This window comes from Euleptes europaea, chromosome 20, assembly GCF_029931775.1.
Source record: "Euleptes europaea isolate rEulEur1 chromosome 20, rEulEur1.hap1, whole genome shotgun sequence".
Classification (NCBI taxonomy): Eukaryota; Metazoa; Chordata; class Lepidosauria; order Squamata; family Sphaerodactylidae; genus Euleptes; species Euleptes europaea.
In genome coordinates this window covers 11,003,518-11,027,605 of record NC_079331.1, presented here as the reverse complement: position 1 = coordinate 11,027,605, position 24,088 = coordinate 11,003,518, and the positions used below count along the sequence as shown (strand labels likewise).

The window sequence follows — 24,088 nt, the reverse complement described above, 5'->3', positions numbered from 1 at the left end:
ATCGCGAATCACACAGCATTGCTTCAGACAAAAACGATGGGAATCCTTTGAAAGCTCACAAAAGGCTTTTACCTCCTCCCGCTAGAACATCAAACGGCAAAACCCCCATGCTTCAGAACGAATGTGGCTGTCGGGACCAGCCCTTTATTTTTGGACTGCGTGGATGCCTGTAGGAAAACTGGCAAAGCAAACAGGAACGTCCTCATCCAGAGTCCCAAAAAATAATAATGGAGGGAGACCCTAAAAATGTAGCAGAAGCATTTCCGCACACTGGTTTCAATCCTCGAGTCTGTGCGGAAATGATTCCACTAGATTCATAGAGTGTTGTTTGGAAAGCTTGCTTCTGCGTCACTTCATAATCTTCCGGATGTTTTCCAGCTCTTCTATTGGCTTCCACTCCTGGTTGATTGATAGCAGCTACCAAAAATGTAGAGACAAAAAGACAAAAAACAAACAAAAAATTAAAAATAACCGCCACCAAAGAATGAAGTACCAAAGTGGTAGGTGTAGCAATACCTGCTCCCCACTTCCAGTATTGATTATATATAGGGTTGCCAGGTCCCTCTCTGCCACCAGCAGGATGTTTTTGGGGCGGAACACTGAGGAGGGTGGGGTTTGGAGAGGGGAGGGACTTCAATGCCATAGAGTCCAATTGCCAAAGCGGCCATTTTCCCTTCCATTTTCTCTTTGCAACAACCCTGTGAGTAGGGTTGCCAACCGCCAGGTACTAGCTGGAGATCTCCTGCTATTACAGCTGATCTCCAGTCGACAGAGATCAGTTTCACCTGGAGAAAATGGCCGGTTTGGCCATTGGACTCTATGGCATTGAAGTCCCTCCCCAAACCCTGCCCTCCTCAGGCTCTGCCCCAAAAACCTCCCGCTGGTGGCAAAGAGGGCCCTGGCAACTCTAATAACCAACACCTGTCCCCAAAACTGCAGAATTATTTCTAGGATACAAATGCAACAGGTTGTTAAATAGTTCCAAGGTCTGTGACAGTTTAGTTTAATGCCGATCGAGTCCTATATATTGGTGTTCTCCCACTTAATTTATTCTTGATTAATGTACAGAAATATTAGTGCATCCAAAGAGAACACATGAATATACAGAGGAGAGCCAGTGTTGTATAGTTACAGAGTCAGTCTAGGATCTGGGAGACCCAGGTTCACCCTGCAATTGAAGCTCACTGGGTGTTCTTGAGCCAGCCATACGTTCTTAGCCTAGCCTACAACAACCCTGTGAGGATAAACTAGAGAACGATGTAAGCTGCTTCGGTTCCCATTGGGGAGAAAGGTGGGGTATGAATAGATGAATAAATGAACCAGGGGCTTATTACATCATAGCAATTGCTTTCTTGGTTAAGTACTTTCATTACCTTCTGGGGTTTGGTAGGATCCACATGTTCCCATGGTTCGGGGTTACCATGTTTGTTTATGCTAAAAAATGAAATATTTTATTTATTATAAGAGATATATAACATCCTGGTTAAAGAACAAAGTTTTTTTTGTTTAAATTAATCCAGATTTTTCATTTTTGTAAAACTGGACACTGTTTCTATATAACTGGACAATATATCTATTTGGAAGCAAGACCCATTGATTTCAACAGAAGTGATTTTTTTACTTCCAAGAAAGCCTATGTAACCAAAATAAAATAAATTACTTAACAATCTATTGCTCTCTGAATGAGAGACCACAATAGGATTTCTCAACAGTATAATTTAACATTAAGATAAATAAAATGGATTTAATGTTAAAGAACAAAGTACAAATAAAACACTTAAGGATGGCCGTAGAAAGGAAAATTAAAATGGTGCTGTATACTGTTGACTGGAAATATGTAGGTTCAGTAAAATACTGCAAAATTTAGCCCAAGCATTTTAAAATCCCCTGGATATCAGTGGGAGAGCCTAAAGTGTATGTGTCATTCTCCCCCACTAAAATCAGTGGGACTTGAAAAATATTTATCTTTAAGCTGAGCCCCCAATTTTCACTATAACATGGAAGCTAAAAACTTTCAAACAGTAAATGTTTCTAAATTCAAAACTCTTTCCCCTCTGCATTAAAAGAGAATATTAGAAACACTCAAACTCGGTCTGTGTTCTGGGAAACATGCTAGGTGAATCTTTTGCCCCATATCCTCAAATTTGTCCTAGTGCTATATATCCAATCCCACAACAATTCCTTCTCCCCCCCCACTCAACTGTTTCCTAAACCCAGTCTTGTTCAGCAAAACAAAATAAAGAGAGCCTGTACCTGATTCAACCCTGATTTAAAATATATACACATATATATTTGGCTTACATCACATCACTTTTGCGGAAGGCGTACAGCGCAGAAAAGATTGCCCCGCATCCGGCAAAAGTCACAAATCCAATCAGCGGAATAAGCTGCAAGATACAAGGAAGAGTTTCCTCTGACAAATCCTGGGAGATGCATTAACAATCTCTTAAAGTTATAATCCATCCCTCCTCTAAAGAAAGATGTGAATAAAGAGAGGGATGAGTTCGGTCTTTTTTTTCCAGCATCTCCCTCCTCCTGGCTTGCATCAGAGGGATGGTCCTATATGCGGAGGAAAGACTGATAACACAGACGTGATCTGTCCAGCTCTGCAGTTCCTGGGCAAAGAACTTACTTCTTTTTTCTTCATTAGCAACTGGAATAACCCCATATTGGCCATCACAGAAGCAGACGTGACCCTGCGAAGAAAAACCAAGTCCCAGAGTTATCCTCAGCTGCATGGCTGGAAGCATCCCGGGTACCACTCAGGGCAAACAGACCTCCACCCTCTGACAGCTTGTATCTCCATCACTCCCTTGCCCCAGGATTCAGTAAGAAAATTCTAGCTTCAGCCTCCCCACCCCCCACCAGAACAACAACCTTGCTGTCTGGACCTGAAGCGGGTTCAGAAGGAGTTTGCTTCCTCTTTATATAGCCCGGCTAACGCCCAAGGGAAGGAAGAGAGGGCTGGATGTGTCCCAAGTCACGTAGCCCCAATGAGACACCCTGCGCAGGAACCGCACCGGGGACCTGTCCCGGACAAAGTGGGGATGTGATGCCCCCTGCTGGACAGGCGCAAAATTTCAGCACCCAGCTTCCCCTCCCCTTCCTTCTGACATGAGAGGAGGAAGAAGGAGGCCTTTAGTTGTGGGCCTTTGGTGAAGAATGAAGACGGGAAGGAAGCTCTAGAATCATAGAGTCATAGAGCTGGAAGGGACCACCAGAGTTATCTAGTCCAACCCCCTGCACAATGCAGGATGTTCACAACTACCCCCTCCCCACACCCCCAGTGACCCCTACTCCATGCCCAGAAGATGCCCAAGATGCCCTCCCTCTCATGAACTGCCTAAGGTCATAGAATCAGCATTGCTGACAGATGGCCATCTAGCCTCTGCTTAAAAACCTCCAGGGAAGTAGAGCTCACCACCTCCCGAGGAAGCCTGTTCCACCTAGGAACCGCTCCAAATGATAGAAAATACTTCCTAATGTCTAGGCGGAAACTCTTTTGATTTAATTTCAACCGGTTGGTTCTGGTCCGACCTTCTGGGGCAACAGAAAACAACTCAGCAACCTTCTCTATGTGACAGCCCTTCAAGTACTTCAAGGTGGTTATCATATCACCTCTCAGTCTTCTCCTCTCCAGGCTAAACATACTCTATGTTGCATGCTAATGGCGCTGGGTCATTGGAGGCGGGCAACCCATTTCGGGGCTTTGGAAACAGGCTACATTTGTCTCATGCTGTAGCCCCTGAAACCCATTTTCAATTTCATGCCTCACTTGTATATATAGAGAAAAAAAAGTATCTGAGCATGCCTGGAGTGCCTTTCCCTCACCCATCAGGGATTACCCTACCAAGGTCTCTCCCTCTCCCAGGCTCTGCCTGCAAATCCCCAGGTATTTCCAAACTCGGGGTTGGCAACCCTACATAGAGTCCACCCTCCAGGAGTAGGGTTTCCAGCTCTGGGTTGGGTAGGGTTTAGGGTTGCCAACCTCCAGGTACTAGCTGGAGATCTCCTGCTATTACAACTGATCTCCAGCCGACAGAGATCAGTTCACCTGTTGGACTCTATGGCATTGAAGTCCCTCCCCATCCCCAAACGCCACCCTCCTCAGGTTCCGCCCTAAAAACCTCCTGCTGGTGGCGAAGAAGGACTTGGCAACTCTAGTAGTTGCTAGCTCCGGGTTGGGAAATACCTGGAGATTTTGGGGGCGGAGCCCGAGGAGGGCGGGGTTTGGGAAGGGACTTCAATGCCATAGAGTCCAATGGCCAAAGCGGCCATTTTCTCCAGGTGAAACTGATCTCTATCGGCTGGAGATCAGTTGTAATAGCAAAAAGATCTCCAGCTAGTACCTGGAGGTTGAGGAACTCAGTACAGGAGCGAAGTGTATACAAAGTGCAAAAAACTTTATAAGCTACCAAAATGACATAACAATACAGCTATACACACTATATACACTATTAAGCTGAAACATACAAGCATACAACATACACTGGGAATCTCGTTGAAAATCCTTGGGATACCACTTCTACAATTGAGAAAGACTCTATGAACATTAGCTGTGTCATTTTGACACTTTTCCCCACCCTTGTACAGTCACGTTGTTTGTCTTAGCTTGTATGTTTCAGCTTAATAGTGTATATAGTGTGTATAGCTGTATTGTTATGTCATTTTGGTAGCTTATAATTTGTTTTGCACTTTGTATACACTTCGTCCCTGTACTGAGTTCCTCATCCTCCCGATATTAGTACAGTGGTGTCTATTTCTCCCCCAGTACCTGGAGGTTGGCAACCCTATATCGGCTGGAGATCAGTTGTAATAGCGGGAGATCTCCAGCTAGTACCTGGAAGTTGGCAACCTTAGGGTTGGGAAATACCTGGCGATTTGGGGGGGGCGGAGCCTGAGGAGGGCGGGGTTTAGGAAGAGGAGGGACTTCAATGGGGTATTAACGCCATAAAGTCCACCTTCCAAAATGGCCGTTTTCTCCAGGCGAACCAATCTCTCTGTCACCTGGAGGTCAGTTGTAACAGCGGGCGATCTCCAGCCACCACCAGGAGGTTGAAATGGAAGGAACAGCACTCTAAAAAAACCTAATTAAAGGCAATAAAATATCCACGCCGTAAAAGCTATTGAAAAATATATATTGTGAGGACAAGCCTCAAAATGACAACCGCAGTTGAAAAAAGGGACGCGAGTCATATAAGTACGCAAAGCGTTGAAAGTGCTGCAAACGGCGCGGACGCTCACATCCATAAAATTCCATACAAAATAATTATACAAAAAGCAACGGAGCGTAGGCGATGTACGCAATGGGCTTCCGGTAAATTCCCATTCCACAAGGAATTTTCTTTTTATATATTTAGATAGATAGATAGATAGATAGATAGATAGATAGATAGATAGATAGATAGATAGATATAATTTTATAACATTAAACAAAACAAACAAATACAAACAAATACAATAATAATAATAATAATAATATAATAAAATAAAAAATACAAAAGAGTATCAATTATATGCTCTTATTAATACATTCATAGTTACAAAATTATAACGGTCAAAAAACAAAAAATACCCTTTTGACCCTCCACCCACCTTAAAAAGTGACCCATCACTGGACGTCCGAAGAAGTCTCTTAACAGTTTTAAAAATTTCCATGAACAATATAATAATAATAATAATAATAATAATAATAATAATAATAATAATAATAATAATACTTGTTTCTATAACTCACTAACTAAAATAGTAAAATCCATTTTTTCCAGTTTATCCTATGAGGAATTTTCTCAAGCGTTGGTTTCTTCCATGTGCTTGTAGATTCACCTGGAAGTTAAGGGCGTATACCCTCCAAATATGTACGGACGGCTAGTTAGCATGAAGCCGGTTTTCTAGTCAATAAATATCACCTGGAGGTTGGCAACCCCATCCAGGGGGAACCGTTGCCCAGAGATCAACTGTCGCCCCAGAGGTCTCCAGGCCTTGCCTGGAGGTTGGCAACCCCAACGGCAAGGCCTTCCGGCCCAAGGAAGCCACGGGGGAAGATGCGATCGCCCCGCTTAGGTTAGGACGATGCGATCTTTGAAAAACGGGCATTAAATTGAGCTAAAGGGACTAATTTAAAAGAGTCTAGTGTCTCTTCTGACTCAGATTGAAAAGGAACTGGTTAAAAGGATTGGTTATAATGGAAACAGAACTATATATGATATCAATTTACTAGAAAAACAATATGTATTAAATGAGTGTTAGGGAGAAATGGAGGATTTCCAAAATAATTAATTTTTAATGGAAATAATCAAATGCTTTTTATTATACTAATCCATTTATTATTAGTGAGATTTACTATTTCTTTTCTTTTTTTTCTTTTTTCCTTTTTCTTTCCTTTATATGATATTATTTATTAATCTTTCTTTTTTCCTTGAAAAATATAAATGTCAAAGAGATCAATAAATATTATTAGGATATTAAATATCATAATGAATAGTATTAGGATTAGAATTTTGTGCAAAAGAGGTTACTAATTCATCACAAGATGAAGGGAGGTGTAGGGGAAGTCAACAATTCTTTATTATATATAATTTTTAAAATAATGTTACCTATTTTTTATTGTTTATGTTATTGTTAAACTATGTGATTAATAATTTTGGAAAAAAATAATAAAACTTTTATTAAAACAAACAAATAAATAAATAGAGCTAAACCGAGGCCCTTTAGGAGGCCTGGAGCGAATATCCACTCTCCAACATCAATCTAGTTCGATTTTAATATCTGTCTCCATCCTGTATCCATAATTTCCTTGGATACGGCCTTCTTTCTTTTCGGTCGTCGCGCCTTCAGTTCTCGATTAGGCTCGATCAGACCCCCTTTCCCCTCTCATTTTCTCCCTCCACAAAGTGCCTCAGGATTGCCCTAAGAAGAATGAAGGGGTTTTTTTTGGGGGGGTGGGGGAAAGGCTCAAGACGAAAGTCTCACCTTCTCTTCTCCTCTCGCCCCCAAATTGCCGTCTGCAGCAGCGGAGCAATAAAGAAAAAGGGCTGAGGACTGCTTGGTCCCATAGGAGGCCTTTGGAGGCAGCACTGCACAAGAAGAGAAACCCCAATGCAAAATTAGGGGGCTTTCCATAGGGTGAAAATCAGGGGCCAGTCCAATCTACGCGAGTGGTCCCAACTTGTTATGTAGGGGGGTGTTTTTGTTTGGTTATTTTCTTCATTTACTTTGCACTTTGCAATAGGGACCGCGTTCCTTTTTTTTCCATGTGAGGCCCCAGTGATCTAGGGCAGGGCTTCATTAACCTTTTCCCACTCGTGACCCCTTTTCGGCCAAGAAAGTTTTACGTGACCCTGGGAATATAGGTATATGGACATAGATAATTTTATTTACGGCCCTTGGCCAGATAGAACAAAATACATGGACATATAGTATAAAGAAAGAGGGCCGAGGACTGCTTGGTCCCATAGGAGGCCTTTGGAGGCAGCACTGCACAAGAGAAGCCCCAATGCAAAATTAGGGGGCTTTCCATAGGGTGAAAATCAGGGGCCGGTCCAATCTACGGGAGTGGTCCCAACCTGTTATGTAGGGGGATGTTTTTGTTTGGTTATTTTCTTCATTTGCTTTGCACTTTGCAATAGGGACCACGTTCGTTTTTTTTTCCATCTGAGGATAGCAGAGGCCCCAGTGATCTAGGGCAGGGCTTCATTAACCTTTTCCCAATCGTGTCCTCTTTTCGCCCAAGAAATTTTGACATGGACCCCCGGAATATAGGTATATGGACATAGATAGATAATTTTATTTACGGCCCTTGGCCAGATAGAACAAAATACATGGACATATAGTATAAAGAAAGAGGGCCGAGGACTGCTTGGTCCCATAGAAAGCCTCTGGAGGCAGCACTGCACAAGAAGAGAAACCCCAATGCAAAATTGTGGGGGCTTTCCATAGGGTGAAAATCAGGGGCTGGCCCATCTGTGCGAGGGTCCTAACCTGTTATGTAGAGCGATGTTTTTGTTTAGTTATTTACTTCATTTACTTTGCGCTTTTCTCTCCAATAGGGACCACGTTCCTATTTTTGGCAGGGCAGGGCAGGGCTTCTTTAACCTATTTCCACTCGTGAGCCCTTTTTGCCCAAGAAATTTTTACGTGACCCCGGGAATATAGGTATATAAAATAGGTATACAAATCAAACATTTACTGGTGATAAACCACAAAGAAATTTATTTTAAAACAATTATTTGGTATAATTTTACCGTTTATTAAAGACGAAAGCAAATTTTTCGCGACCCACAGTTTAAGAAGCTTTGGGCTAGGGCAGAAAGACAGTCTGACAAAGGACCTAGGTTATCACAGCTGTGATGAAACAAGGGACAGGAACCTCTCGAACCTAGTGTTAGTTTTGTTAATTATTGTGATGTTGTGGTTTTTGAAGGGGGCTAGCATTAAACATGATGCTCTTAAAAGCCAATTTCGAAGCATTCCCCTCCATTTGCTATGCCAGAATTAGCCTTCACCAATGCTAATATTTCAGATACGTTATTTAGAAAAATGCAGTATTCATAGTTACACTTCTCTAAAATGAACTAAAATACAACTCCCTACATTAGCTGATAAACATGTTTTCCCTTGAAACACATGACTATGTTCATAGCAAGCTAATTAAAGGACCACACAAATTAATAAGCAGAATAAAGACGTATCGAGCAGCTGCATATACATGAGTTAACTAAAGAGCTGTAGCAGTTTGTATGTATTAGTCAATCTACGCAAGTGTCCCAACCAGTCATGTAGGGCGATGTTTTTGTTTGGATATTTACTTTATTTACTTTGCACTTTTCTCTCCAATAGGGACCCAAAGTAGCCTACAACATTCTTATGATGACAGTGTGAGGTAGGGGGGAAAGGATGGGTGAATATAAGCAAATACATAGCAATGACTTTTATTTGTTGTATTTTAATATTGCTTTTCAGTTAATTCGGTTGTGAAGCAGCTCATGGCAATGAAAATCCCATTAAAATAACAAGGAAAATGCAGTTTAACACGCTGCTGAGGGCGCTGGGTAGGGTTGCCAGGTTCCTCTTTGCCACTGGCGGGAGGTTTTTGGGGTGGATCCTGAGGAGGGCAGGTTTTAGAGAGGGGAGGGACTTCAATGCCATAGAGTCCAATTGCCAAAGCAGCCATTTTCTCCAGGGGAACTGATCTCTATTGACTGGAGATCAGTTGTAATAGCAGATCTCCAGCTAATACCTGGAGGTTGGCAACCTTAGCACCGGGGGGTGGGTCAATTCAAACTGGATCCAAAAATGTTATAGGGATGGGCTATGTGTGTGGCTCAGTGGTAGTGCCATCTGCTTGGCAAAGTCCCAGGTTCAATTCCTGGCATCTCCAGTTAAAAGGTTCAGATAGTATGTGATGTGAAAGACCTCTGCCAGAGACCTTGGAAAGTGGTTGCTAGTCTGAGAAAACAATAGTGACCTTTGATGGACCAGTTGTATGATTTAGTATAAGGCAGCTTCATGTGGTGCATGGCTATAGTCTGCCCTCCCTCTGCCTTTGAAACTCTCAAAGAATTGCCTATCATTTCTCAATTTCTGTACACAGGGATTCTCCCCACACACACTGAAAAGGGGGTAATGCAAACCTTGGTGCAGGCCCTAATACAGGGCAGGCCTTATGTGAGTTTGAACTACGGTGGCCACCCACAGATGAGAGTACAAATTTTGCACATGATAACTTGCATTCGTAGATACAAATGTACAGACAATTATTATAATTTAGATAGAAATGCAGTTTGCTACAGTGCTTTTGTCTGCTATCCTGGTGCCAACTCTTCTGTCTCTTCTTATGGCTTGGCATCTTTACACCAAACACCCTGGTTAGCTTCAGCAGCCCTTTTTCAAACTGCTGGTAGCTCTGGCTACCCTTTGATTGTTTCTTTTCCTCATTTGGAATTTTTTTTAATTGCCTAAAATCTGATTGGATAGCAGCTAACACAAGACCAGTGCTACAGCTTCCTTGATTCTATGCATTATGGCATCTTCCACAACTTGTTTGTTTGTTCATTCTCTCACACATGAACACGCACATGGAATCTGATAACGTTGTGATCAATCTTTCTAGCTGGGTTGACAGCACATGCGTCTTACGTGAGATCCTGGCGAATGTAGTGGTTTGCTTCCCTCACTGGCTCCACACCTAACTGGTCTAAGGCATGATCTTCACACCTTAGACACAGGGGATGCATATGTAAAAAACAAGAGTAGGCTTGCTGGGCATTTACATTCATACAATTTTGGGGAAAGGTACAATTTTTCCCTCCATGATTAAGGACAAGGGAAACTGGCTCTTCCAGTTTGCAGCACTGATTGGTTGGTATCAGTAATGTCAACAGAAACTCCCTCATCCCCCCACACAGTACCAGAGCAGAGTTCTATTGTAGTCTGGGCAGAGCCCCTGCAACATATATGGCTTGGCAGAACTGCTTTAACATATCCTGTGGCTTCTTCTTTACTTTCCATTTTCTTTATAGGTCTACCATCAGAGTTGGTTACACAAACGCAGAGTACACTTCTCCCCCCCCCCCGGTTTATAAAGGCCATTCCTGTTTCGTAAATAATTTTTCATAAAATTCCAACTCTGTGGGTGTTAATGATGGTTTCACAGTCTCAAAGGACGTCACAAAATGTTTGTGCTTCACAGCTGTCGCTTCAACTTCGTTCTCCTGCAGTGCCAATAAAGCAGCCTGAATGAGAAAAGAAAATGAATAATACTGTGCCAATGAATGAAAGAACTGTTTGTTGTTCACAGTTGACCTCTGGTATAGCTGGTGCTCACCTTTCCTATACATTTATTTTATTTGAAACATTTCTGTGCCACCTTTCCACCCAAATCAGAATTCCCACAGTGGCAAACATTAAAACACACAAAACGTTTCAAACGTTAAAAACAATGTCCAAAATACAAATATTTATAAAATATTTAAAACAGTTAAATGAAGCAAACCCATATAAACATACTAATAGGCAAGAGGCCTAATTAGAGTTTGTGAGGTCTTTTTCCATCCTTGAAATAGTTAAATTCCAGCGAGCGTCCAGTTTTTCTGTATTTTTGTCATTATTAATTAAAGCATAGGTTTCTTTAACCTTATCAAGCCAATTATATAAATCAGGGAATTTATTGCTTTTCCAATATCTCGCAAAATTTGTTCTAGCAACTGTTAGTATATGGAAAAACATAACTTGAATATCCTTTGGTTTAGCTGGAAAATAATTTAATAAAATTCTTTCCGGTCTTACTGGAATAACAATTTCAAGGCTGCTGGATATGATTTTAATCACTTTCATCCAATATGTTTGGGCTCTACTGTGTCAATCGCAGAGAGGGAGTGATGTAATAATGTGGATTTCAGATAAATAGATAATTGCTTAGTTCACTATTATGGGTATTTTAATTATATTAGCAGCACAGTTTTAGTTTCTTTTCAATAATTTGTATTATGAGTATTTTAGTAATGTTATATTTCCATTTTCTTTTATTGTTATATTCTCATTTTCTCTTAATTAATAAAAAAAAAGAGTTTGTGAGGGAACACTACATTTTAAAAAGTCTTCACCCGCTGACAGAAGACAACGATAGACAAATCTCTCTGGGGAGGGAGTTCCAAAGTTTTTTGTGACCTGACAAAGAAGGCTTTTTCTTGGGTTTTCACCCATCTAGCCTCAGTTGGGTACACATGCTGTAAAAGCTGAGCATGGTAAGAACACTGATGGGGAAGAAAGACAGATGCCTCTTCTTCTCCTTTCTCCAAAGAAGAGAACGGGAACCCTAACCTTTGCTGTTTTGCCCCACAGGAAAGAAATGAAGACATATTATTCACTTCTGCAGAAACGCCTCTAATGGAAGGATTCAGCAATCATTGACATTCTCTTGTAGAATCTTTTAAGATGAGGCAGAGAACACCAGAACTCTTGGTTTGGGAGCTGTAACAAGGTACGTTTGCTAGCATACTTCACACTGTTTGCAGTGCTGTTTCCCAATGACATGAGACCCCCTCTAGGCTTATTCTAGAAGTGGAGGCATGATAATAAATTACATTGATCTTAATCTTAAGTCACTGATGATTTAAGAGAAGAAACCTTGCCTTACCTCCTTACAGAGATTTTCAAGATCGGCTCCAGTAAACAGATCCGCTTGGGCTGCTATATCTTCTAGGGACACATTAGCATCTATTGGAATTCTTTCAGTGCGGATTCTCAAAATAGAAAGCTTTTCCTATTGCAGAAGGCGAAAGAAAGAGGCAGACCTGTTTGTCTTTACTTCTTTACTGGACAAAGGCTTCAATCTTATGCACACTCAGAATGAAATCAAGTGTACACTGTATAGCACAGGAAGGCTGAAATGCAATTGTAGATTACCCTACCTGCCTGTCAGTCAGTCAATTCAGGAACCAGGCAGAAGAGCATTTAAAACTGTGGTTTTTATTTTTCACACACATACACCAACTGCAGGAGAAATGCTGAAACATGGCTCTAAGTGGCCTTGTGAATCTGATCTTACTTAGGAGTAAGACTTTAGTGGGACTTCAGCGTTTGGGTGCATGACTGCAATATTGTACAATAACTTTAGAGTATGTCCCACTGGAGTACAAAAACAAATGAGATCGACAAAGATTAAAAAAAAACATTCGTCATTAGTATCTGCCTTCATGATGACCTGAATGTCTATCTTGGCAATCCCTCTCTAACTCCTGCGTAGCAAAGGTATCATGCATCCCAACCCTATGCAATCCTAGTGCACTGCAAAGGATTCTGGGTATATCCTCTATACCATTCTTAGTTTAGATGTGGCAATGGTTAAGCCTGCAGGGCCTAAAATTTAGAGCAGTCTCAACATTCCCTTCACCGGCAATTCAAGGAAATCTGTGTGTCTTCCATTACAGATGTTCCTGATAACTTCCTGAGGAATTCCAGGGTTCCTAGGAACATAGCTTGAATGCCACTGTTCAGTTCAAAGTTGTAACCTTATAAAACATTCAAAAAATTAGTTACCAAATGACACACACACTGTAAGCTAAGGGTGTCAAACATAAGGCCCGAGGGCCGGATCTGGACCATTGAGAGCTCTTATCCAGCCCATGAGCCAGTTGAGGCAGCCACCCCCCTCCACTCTCAATCTGTGCTGGCGAGGCATGGCCCGGCCCAACCAAGTGACATTTATGTCATATCCAGCCATAACAATGGAGTTCGACACCCCTGCTCTAAGTAGCATACCTTTTTTTTGTTTATCACCCTGTGCTTGGAATCATACACTGCTTCGGTTCAGTCATATATGGGTTCTACTGTACCTTCTGATCAGGAGGAGGAACATAGATAAGCTTGTCCAACCGCCCCGGACGCAACAAGGCGTCATCCAACATGTCCGGTCTATTTGTTGCTGCGACAACCACGACATCTTTGTTGAAAACCTCCTGAAGCTCCAACTAGTAGGAAGGTATACATTTAAAATGATGAAATAGATATCCACTCATGCATTCAGAAGACGAAGAGTTGGTTTTTATATGCCGACTTTCTCTACCACTTAAGGGAGACTCAAACCGGCTTACAATCACCTTCCCTCCCCCTCCCCACAACAGACACCTTGTGAGGTAGGTGGAGCTGACAGAGCTGTGACTAGCCCAAAGTCACCCAGCTGGCTTCATGTGGAGGAGTGGGGAAACAAATCCAGTTCACCAGATTAGCCTCCGCCGCTCATGTGGAGGAGTGGGGAATCAAACCCGGCTCTCCAGATCAGACTCCACTGCTCCAAACCACCGCTCTTAACCACTACGCCATGATGGCTCAGTTTGTGTCCTGCCTATTTTCCAAAGTCACACCTGAATATCCCCCACCACCATGCTTTACAGTAAATACAGAAAAAAAACAGCCATTCAACAACTTATCCCATTCTGCCCAGTGTGATAAAACTATACACATAACAGGAAAAGCAATCTTTCTGAACTGAGGATTTATTATAATGAAAACCCGCAGGTGTAGCTAATCAGTGCTGCAACTTAATGCAAGATCTATAACATAACTTGAAAGCCTGGAGTCCCAGTTGCCCAGCAGGCAAGCTTAACAATGTTTAAAATAAAAATAAATAAGCAAGGAAGCAAAACAAATCCATGTGAGGAACAGGTTTCAAAACCATCTGTCTGCAACGTTTTCTTGTTTATTTTGCAAATTTCACTTTGTCAACCAGGGTAAGAGGAAACTGCTCGGGGGGAGAAAAAAAACACAGAACGTGCAAGGAAGTGAACACTTGCAAAAGAGAACTGTTTAATATCACATGCAACTCACTCACAGGAGACAAACTTACTGCTCTTTCAAATTACTGTGTCTGAGGTTGGCCTTGTCTTTCTGCTTCCATGCCGCCAGCGAGCTCTGCCTCTGTGCTCAACAGCAGAGCCACCAGCATTCGTGCACAAGTACTGGAGAAATCAAGGAGTGCTATTGTAGGAAGGTTCCAGCAGAATCTGAACGGCAATGGAAGCCCTGTTCCACTAGTCCCTTGGTGGATTTACAGTGCTATTTGATGCACACTTACTCTAATCTAAGCTCACTGACTTCAGTGGGCTGAGAATGGAGTGCCTCTGCATAGGATTGCACCATTCATGTGTAAAGATGGTTCATATAGCCATGGTTAAGATCCCAAAAGTTCAGGGGGGGGGGGGCGCGGGAACGTTAACTAAGTAGTTTGCATGGGGAGACATCAGCAAGACCTGTTTGTCATTTTGGAAACAGAGAAGCTGGGAAACTGCCTTTGCTATGGTTTGTTTGGTGCCAATATGACATTTAGCCATGGTTAAAGCAAACCCTGCCCTGACCTGGATGGCCCAGGCTAGCCTGATCTCGTCAGATCTCAGAAGCTAAGCAGAGTCAGCCCTGATTAGTATATGGATGAGAGACCACCAAGGAATACCAGGGTTGCTGTGCAGAGGAAAGCACTGGCAAACCACCTCTGTTAGTCTCTTGCCATGAAAACCCCAAAAGGGGTCGCCATAAGTTGGCTGCGACTTGACGGCACTTTACACACACACACACAAAGAAAGCTGTTTTTTTTAAAAAACCATGAATAGCTAAACCATGGCTAGAGCAATCCTTAACCATGGTATTTAGAAAGAAACTGAATTATAGCTAAGCATGAACAGTGTAGTCCTAAGCAGAGTTATGTCCTTCTACATCCACTGAAGTCAACGGGCTCAAAAGGGTATAACTGCTCAGGACTGCATTGTAAGTATTGCACAAGCCCTTCAAATGGTGATGAGCGTCAGGGCCGGTCTTGACACACTAAAGATGCTTTGGTACCGTTTTCCTCTTATGCGACAACTGCTTCAACAGAAGAAACAAGGGGTTGCTCCTCTACGAAGGCAAATAATTTTTTAAAAGTAGCTATTTCTACATAATCACGTGCAGAGTTACCTCTTTATCGTGTTCAATTTGTTCTTGACAGTCACCGTCCAGCTCCGCTTTATTTCCCCTTCTCTCGGTGACCTTAAGCCCGATGCCATCCAATTCATTGAGAAGGACAGAAAGAACTCTCTCGTGGACACCATGCCCCGTTTTACCAACTGATCGGGAACCCAGGATAGAATCAATTTCATCCAGAAACACTAATGCAGGAGTATTTGCTCTTGCTTGGCGAAAGACCTTGAGGTAGGCATTCAATGAGATAAAAATGAAGGACGTTTGTATGTCATTTGTGTCAAGTTTGTAAGTATGCTTTGTCCCGCAATTTTTTGGGGGGGACAAAGTCAAAGAAAAATAATTTTAATTGTGCTTCCTGCAACCCATGTTTTTAGCTGCATCTCCATACAAAAAGCATAAATAAAGAAAATATCTCAATGATACTGTTTAGTATCAACCACCAGGTAACATAACTTAAGAACATAAGAAAAACTATGCTGGATTAGACCAAGGCCCATCAAGTCCAGCAGTCTGTTCACACAGTGGCCAACCAGGTGCCTCTAGGAAGCCCCCAAAGAAGACAACTGCAGTAGCACCATCCTGCCTGTGTTCCACAGCACCTAATATATTCAGCATGCTCCTCTGATCCTGGAGATAATAGATATGCATCATGACTAGTATCCATTTTAACTAGTAGCCAGGAATACCCCTCTCCTCCATGAACACGTCCACTCCCCTCTTAAAGCCTTCCAAGTTGGTAGCCATCACCACATCCTGGGGCAGGGAGTTCCACAATTTAACTATGCGTTGCGTGAAGAAATGCTTCCTTTTATCAGTTTTGAATCTCTCACTCTCCAGCTTCAGCAGATGACCCCGCAATTAATTGCAATTAAGCAATTAACTGAAATGACGATTTACAGAGTGTGAAATAATGGCTGGGTTCAGATGGATCGTCAAACCATCATTTGGCACAATAAAACAAACAACCCTCTCCCATCATTTGGCATTATCTGAGGCTCACTGGATCCTTCCTCTACCTTCTCTCCTGCTCATGCACCACTAGTCAATTTCAGCAAAAGGTAGTTCGATGTTGCATCTCAACCAGCACATTTTGATCTGTACTAGTCCTGCAAATCAGGATCTCTAATCAATGGTTTGTTCCCAAATTGGAATTATGGTTGTACGGCTAGCGGGAAGCACTTCTTGCTACTTCAGATGCCAGGGCGAGCAAAACTTGGAAATCACTTAGAGGATTACGGTGCATGAACAGAGGAGGAAATTCACATAAGCAAGCCCCTTGCAGGATTGTTCTGTAGCTCCAAACTACTGGGTGACAGCTCTGACAAATGAAAACATAGACATGACTATATCAATATTTTCTCATGGACTACAAGAAAGAAAACCAAACCTGGGACAAAATCTTCTCTGAGTCGCCAATGTAAGGTGAGAAAAGATCAGCGCCGCTCACGGACAGAAAGGAACAGTGGCAGCTTGTGGCGGCTGCTTTCACAAGCGTCGTTTTGGCGCAGCCTGATGGTCCATACAAAAGGATACCCTTTGGCCGGGCCAGCCCCATCCTTACGAAAGCCTCGGGGAATTTTACTGGCCACTCGATGCTCTGCAAAAAGAAGCAGATACTCCCATTAATTCCTCATGTTATGATGTCATACCTTTGAACCTTCATACTGGTGACTGCCCTCTGTTGATTCTCTTCCTCTCCCCCCAACAGGCGCCTTCATCGCAAAAGAGGTAGTTACCCTTTAAGAGCCTGCTGCGTACTCTACCTGCTTTAACTTTAGCTTCACATCTTCGAGGCCCCCGATTTGATCCCAGGTGACAGGCTTAAAGTCCGACAGCCCAATGCTGCTTCGAAAAGAGGATGGGCGAATCTTTTTCAGTGCTTCATAGAAGTCCGACATGTTGACTGCATTAATTGAGTCCTGAAGAAATACAAGAAGAACAAAGATTTTAGCATTTATAAAGCGCATTTCCCATTCAAAAAGTGTAATCTTGTCGCAATCGTTACAACAACCATGATGGAAGGACAGTAATATTATTCCACGTAGTGGGGGAGGGGGGATCAAGGCAGAGAGAGAGCCTTGGCTAAGGGCATCTAATGAATGTGGCAGAGATGAGATTTGAATTAGTGACATCCTGGATTACTGCTCATTTTCTTAAAAGCCTGAAGTCACTTTCCTGTGAAGAAGAATTGGTTTTTATACGCCGACTTTCTCTACCTTTTAAGGAGAATCAAACTGGCTTACAATCGCCTCCCCTTCCTCTCCCCACAACAGACATCCTGTGAGATAGGTGGGGCTGAGAGAGTTTGGAGAGAGCCGTGTCTAGTTCAAGGTCACCCAGCAGGATTCATGTGCAGGAGTGGGGAAACCAACCTGGTTCACCAGATTAGAGTCCGCCACTCATGTGGAAGAGTGGGGATCAAACCCGGTTCTCCAGATTAGAGTCCACTGCTCTTAACCACTACACCTCGCTGGCTGATCACTCAGTAATCTATCCATGCAGTTAGATCCTCAAATTACTAAGTCTTGTACATTGATTCTATAGACACAAAGTGCTGTAGCGCATGCTAATGCACTGGTACAATTCCACAAAAGTTGTGATGCTGTGCTGGCACATTTCAAAGGATGAAGCACCGGAGTGTTTAACTCCGAGCAAAACAGTCTTGGTGGACAATGAAGAAAACACAGGTCACAGGCTTAGGGGCCGCCATTCGCAATGGATTCTTACCGAACAAGCACAGAACACAGCCTGCATGGCCGCTTCTCTGCAGAGTGCCGTCAGGTCAGCTCCAACATAACCCGTTGTTATTTCTGCAAGCTCGAGCAAACTAACGTCACTGGACACGGGCATGCTAGCAGTAATCAGCTGCAGAATGGATTTCCTCTGTGAAAGGGTCGGGGTCCCAATGATAATCTGAAAGCAGCCAAAGGCAAATAAAAAACCAGAAACGTGTTGCTACCTATATATAGATTGAGTTAACCCTGGGCAAGTCAAAGCTTAATCTAGTTCTAAAAAACACTTTGTCTTAGACTCTATTTTGAGAGACAGACCTGTCAGTTAGATGATCTGAATTTTAATAACCTGAAGACTTCCTCCAGCCTAAGGAATCTTCTTCTGATGGAAAAGTCCCTTCCTCCAGAGGAAAGCCATCGTTCCTTGCTTCTCCCCGATGTTTAAAAAACTTAAATGATACTACTCGTTTAACCTACAGGTTTTCACTAGTGCCACATTCGAATCTGCGTAAACCAGGCAATTCCCTGATGATTATCAGAAGGAAATATACGGGCACTTCCAATTAACTATCACTGTCTAGTATTCAAGCCTACAGTGGCATATTATGTCTACACTGTAAATTTAAACCAGTTTCAAACTCACTTCTGTAAAGAGAATGCCAACATTGTAACTCTGAATTCACAGGACAGGAATACACAGGACTGTGAAGAACACTTCATTTTTCCTGTCCTGTGTATCCCTGTCTTGTGTTCCGAGAAAGATTGGTAACAAAGAATTCTCTTCCAAGAAGGGCTGTAGCTCAGTGGCAGAGCATCTGCTAGGCATGCAGAAGGTCCCAGGTTCAATCCGCGGCATCTCCATTTAAAGGGACTATGCAAGCAGGTGATGCGAAAGACCTCTACCTAGGACCCTGGAGAGCTGCTGCCAGTCTGAGTAGACAACACTGACTTTGATGGAACAAGGGTCTGACTCAGTATAAGGCAGCTTCATGTGTTCATGCGTTCAACTACACCCCCACAGTCCTTTAGGGGAATCCACTGCATTGACTGAAACCAGAACCAGATGTCCCTCACTTCCTGCCAAATGAAGCACCAACTGGAAACAACACATTCAGAAACGAGATATAACCACCTCACGGTCAAGTCTGCCCGGCCTTCTCAGCGCAGGGTCTAGCGCATCGGGCCTATTTGTCGCTGCTATGATCACCATCTTGCTTCTTCCACCAATACCGTCGATAAGCGTTAGCAACTGAGCCACCAGACGATTTTCAGGAGCGTTATTGGAACTTTCTCGTTTAGGGCACAAGGAATCAATCTCGTCGATAAAAAGAACCGTCGGTCCTTCATTGGACATTTCTCTGGCTTGTTCAAATGCGCGCCGCAAGTTCTCCTCACTTTCACCAGGTCTTGGACCGTACACAACGGGGCCGTTGATGCAAAGAAGGCAAGCCCCTACTTCTTTAGTGACTGCTTTGACGAGAAGAGTCTTACCCACCCCTGGAGGCCCTACCAAAAGCACTCCCCTCGGGACGGAAAGGCCTAGCTTCTGGAAAGTTTTTGGGAAGCGTAAAGGCAAGTCAATCATCTCTTTCAACAACTTGCTGACACCCTCCATTCCGGCCACTAGAGTTCTTGCACTTTCTTCCGCCAAAAGGTTATACCAGTCTAGTGTGACCACCTCTTTAACGAGGACGTTGGTTTTGAGGGTGACCAAGCCAGCTTCTTCTGTGGTAGGCTCCATAGACAATATTTCAACACATGCCACTGGATTGCCCAGAACTGGGCTGAATGTAATGACGTGATGAAGAGAAACATACGCATCTCGGAGTAGTTCTTTGGCCAGCTCCTGCAGCATAGCTTCGGAAGTGTGCTTTTTCACGGCACCTTTCTTAAGGACCACCCTGACCGTCAGTTTTCTTAGTTTGTGACGTTCCAGGATTTGTAAGTGGTCGGTGCTCAGCATCAGATTCTGTAAACGGTTCGCCTTTAAGCTGCGAGTTCTACACTTGAGGTCGAGCTGCAAGTAGCCGTCGGCCAAGTCGTGCCTAGGCCAGGCTGTGCAGAGGCAAATGCCGGTGGGCAGGGTGATCTTAACTGGGGAGCCCAGTTTGGCACCCAGGGAGGAGAAAGTGGCCGGCCCCAATCTGCACCTCTGTGTGCCTTCATCTCCTGGATCTTGCGGGAGCACTTGTAATAAAACCATCTTCCAAAGCTCGTCACGGATTAGCGCAAATCACACACACGGGCATGTCCCTGAGGGAAAAAATAACTATCAGCTTTATGGAATGAAAATATGGACAGGAACCTTTTTTCAGATCTCATTAGGAGCTGGATAAGCAAAGATTTTGGATTCATATTGAGATTCAAACACCTGCTCTTGGGTATAATGAAGACCGTCGCAAAAGAGTGGTGAACATAAGAAGATAAGAAAAGCCCTGCTGGATCAGACCCAGGCCCATCAAGTCCAGCAGTCTGTTCCCACAGTGGCCAACCGGGTGCCTCTAGGAAGCCCCCAAGCAAGACGACTGCAGCAGCATCTTGCCTGTGTTTCACAGCACCTAATATAGTTGGCATGCTCATAAGAAGATAAGAAAAGCCCTGCTGGATCAGACCAAGATCCATCAAGTCCAGCAGCCTGTTCACCCAGTGGCCAACCAGGTGCCTCTAGGAAGCCCCCAAGCAAGACGACTGCAGCAGCATCTTGCCTGTGTTTCACAGCACCTAATATAGTTGGCATGCTCATAAGAAGATAAGAAAAGCCCTGCTGGATCAGACCAAGATCCATCAAGTCCAGCAGCCTGTTCACCCAGTGGCCAACCAGGTGCCTCTAGGAAGCCCCCAAGCAAGACGACTGCAGCAGCATCTTGCCTGTGTTTCACAGCACCTAATATAGTTGGCATGCTCATAAGAAGATAAGAAAAGCCCTGCTGGATCAGACCAAGATCCATCAAGTCCAGCAGCCTGTTCACCCAGTGGCCAACCAGGTGCCTCTAGGAAGCCAACAAGCAAGACGACTGCATTCATTGGGTCGCCATGAGTCGGAAGCGACTTGACGGCACTTAACGCACACACACATGCCTGGGCATGTACAGACTGCCCTCCTCACAATTGTAAGCTCCCAGATTTTTTTCGGAGGGGGGCATTTGCTGATTAGTAAACCTACTGCCCGATCCCTTTAATCCCCAGCAAGTCTCTGAAGAATTTGAGCAAGCGTATCTAAAGATGAAAATGCAATCGTTGCGCCCTACCTTTCCAAAACGACACCTCAAACGCAGTTAACGATAGGAAGCTTTGGAGGACATCGATGCACGAGTCGGAAGCGACCTGACGGAACTTGATTCACACACAGTGAGACACGTGAACTGCGGATCTTAGCAGCAACGTTGCACGCCGGATGCAAAATGCAGGGATGGACAACCCCGTCTTTCCCCTCCCACCGGTGGATAATGTTGTAAAATTCCCGTTTTGGAGAAACCCACCAAATGTGCTCCTCCAAAATAGCAATGCACCAATTGGCTGGCACTATTGTCAATCAACTCTGGAGAGGCGGGCCCGGGCCCCGATGGACTCCGCTTTCCTCTGGCCCAATCAGAGACGACGGTTGAGAGGAGGCGGCACACCCGGTCGCTCAATCAGAGAAAGTGGGAAGGGGCAGGGAAAGAGGCTTCCGATTGGGCAGCCTCTGACAATGGGCGGAGCTTAGTTGCAAAGAAGAAGCATGAAATTGAAAAGGCATCTCTAAAGTTAGCCTGTGTGGCAGCCTGTTTCAGATTTCAGAAAGGGACAATGGCGGAATAAAGCAAGTTGCAAACAGAAAAGTATTATAACTAGAGGGCGGCGAGATCAAGCAAAGTAGCTGCTGGATTCAAATAATTCATAGAATTGGAAGGGACCACCAGGGTCATCTATTCCAACCCCCTGCACAATGCAGGAAATTACTACTTCCCCCCCCTACACACACACACACACACACATACAAAACTACTTTCCCCCCCCTACACACACACACACCCAGTGACCCCTACTCCATGCCCAGAAGATGCCCAAGATGCCCTCCCTCTCATGATCTGCCTAAGGTCACAGAATCAGCATTGTTGACAGGTGGCCATCTAGCCTCTGCTTCAAAACCTCCAGGGAAGGAGAGCTCACCACCTCCCGAGGAATAACTACAAAAGGGCGAGGGCCAGCAAAACTGCAGCCGGTGCTTCGCAGCGCGCCTCCTCTCTGCAGCGAGAATGAAACCCGTATCTGCTCTTGCAGTCACGCAAAACCAAAAAAAGCGGGGCTGGGTTTGCCAAGGGCTTGCAAAAGGAAAGCAACAGATCCGCTTCCAGGGGGTTCCGCTTAATGGGTAGGGGGATTGCAAGAGGCGCTACTTATTTCTATGGCCACCAGGGGGCGGGCTCGAGCTCGCCTTACATTCCAAACGTTACCTGTGCGTGGTTTTGCGTACCGGTTTTTTTGCAGCCATCTCCCTGCGCCTCTTACGGGCTTGCTTCCCTTGGCCAGTAACGACCCAGAGCGGCGTTTCTGACCACATGCAGAGGGCCTTTACCCAACCCAATACCCTTTGACACACCTGGGCTGCAGACGGACGGGAGAGGGGGAGTTCGACCCTCAAGGAGCCTTTCTCGAGCTTCAGAGTAGCTGCATAGGGGGCTGCTGATTTGCTTTTAAAAGGAGAGGCTAAGCCGGGTGGGTACTTGGATGGGAGACCACCAAGGAGCGCAGGGGCTGCCATGCAGAGGAAGGTCACGGCAAACCGCCCATCTCTTGCCTTGAAAATCCCACGAGGTAGAACACGGGGCTCTCCAGTTGGTCGTGACTCAACAGGACTGATCTTTCATGCCCAGTTTGGCTCTGATGGAGTGGCCCTCACCCCATCCTTCTTGGTAATTCACAATGGGTAGCCATGTTAGTCTGCTTCAGTAGTAGAAAAGGGCCAGAGTCCAGTAGCACCTTAAAGACGAACAAACATATTTTCTGGTAGGGTAGGAGCTTTCGTGAGCCACAGCTCACTTCTTCAGATACAGCTGGAATGTGAATCCATCTGTCTTTAATTCACAGTGGGTAGCCTGAACTGACCCTAGAAGCTAAAATGACTAAACTGAGGCTGTCATATTTTGGTCACGTCATGAGACGACAAGTGTCGCTGGAAAAGACAGTCATGCTAGGAAAAGTTGAGGGCAGCAGGAAAAGAGGAAGACCCAACAAGAGATGGATTGGCTCAATAAAGGAAGCCAGCCACAGCCTTCAATTTGCAGGATCTGAGCAAGGCTGTCAAAGACAGGACATTTTGGAGGACTTTCATTCGTAGGGTCGCCATGAGTCGGAAGTGACTTGACGGCACTTAACACACACAACACACAGCCGTGTTAGTCTGTCTGCAGTAGTAGAAAAGGGCAAGAGTCCAGTAGCACCTTAAAGACTAACAAAAATATTTTCTGGTAGGGTACGAGCTTCCGTGAGCCACAGCTCACTTCTTCAGATACAGCTAGAATGTGAATCCATCTGTCTTTAATTCACAGTGGGTAACCGTGTTAGTCTGTCTGCAGTCGTAGAAAAGGGCCAGAGTCCAGTAGCACCTTAAAGACGAACAAAAAGATTCTCTGGCAGGGTATGAGCTTTCGTGAGCCACAGCTCCCTTCTTCAGATACAGCTCAATTGTGAATCCATCTGTCTTTAATTCACAGTGGGTAGCCATGTTAGTCTGTCTGCAGGAGTAGGAAAGGGCAAGAGTCCAGGAGCACCTTAAAGGCTAAGAAAAATATTTTCTGGCAGGGTATGAGCTTTCGTGAGCCACAGCTCACTTCTTCAGATACCCTTCCTTCTTGTCCTGAATAAGTTTTTAAAATGGTATTTTACACCCACTAGATGGCAGCTGAACCCCAGTAATGACAGTC

At 44.2% G+C, this 24,088-nt stretch overlaps 2 protein-coding genes across 2 annotated transcripts; both read right to left on the bottom strand.

Annotated features, from left to right (window-relative positions):
- Window positions 1-348: 348 nt before the first annotated feature.
- C20H15orf48 (chromosome 20 C15orf48 homolog) lies at window positions 349-2,677 on the bottom strand. Its single transcript, XM_056865974.1, has 4 exons — window positions 2,633-2,677; window positions 2,302-2,387; window positions 1,374-1,434; window positions 349-417 (listed from the first exon to the last, which is right to left on the bottom strand). Exons 1-4 carry the CDS (start codon window positions 2,675-2,677, stop codon window positions 349-351), a joined length of 261 nt encoding a protein of 86 aa, XP_056721952.1.
- Window positions 2,678-10,577: 7,900 nt separating this feature from the next.
- Window positions 10,578-20,430, bottom strand: AFG2B (AFG2 AAA ATPase homolog B). Its single transcript, XM_056865785.1, has 8 exons — window positions 19,318-20,430; window positions 18,181-18,366; window positions 17,217-17,372; window positions 16,841-17,050; window positions 15,448-15,675; window positions 13,335-13,469; window positions 12,137-12,262; window positions 10,578-10,733 (listed from the first exon to the last, which is right to left on the bottom strand). Exons 1-8 carry the CDS (start codon window positions 20,386-20,388, stop codon window positions 10,578-10,580), a joined length of 2,268 nt encoding a protein of 755 aa, XP_056721763.1. The 5' UTR covers window positions 20,389-20,430.
- Window positions 20,431-24,088: the final 3,658 nt, after the last annotated feature.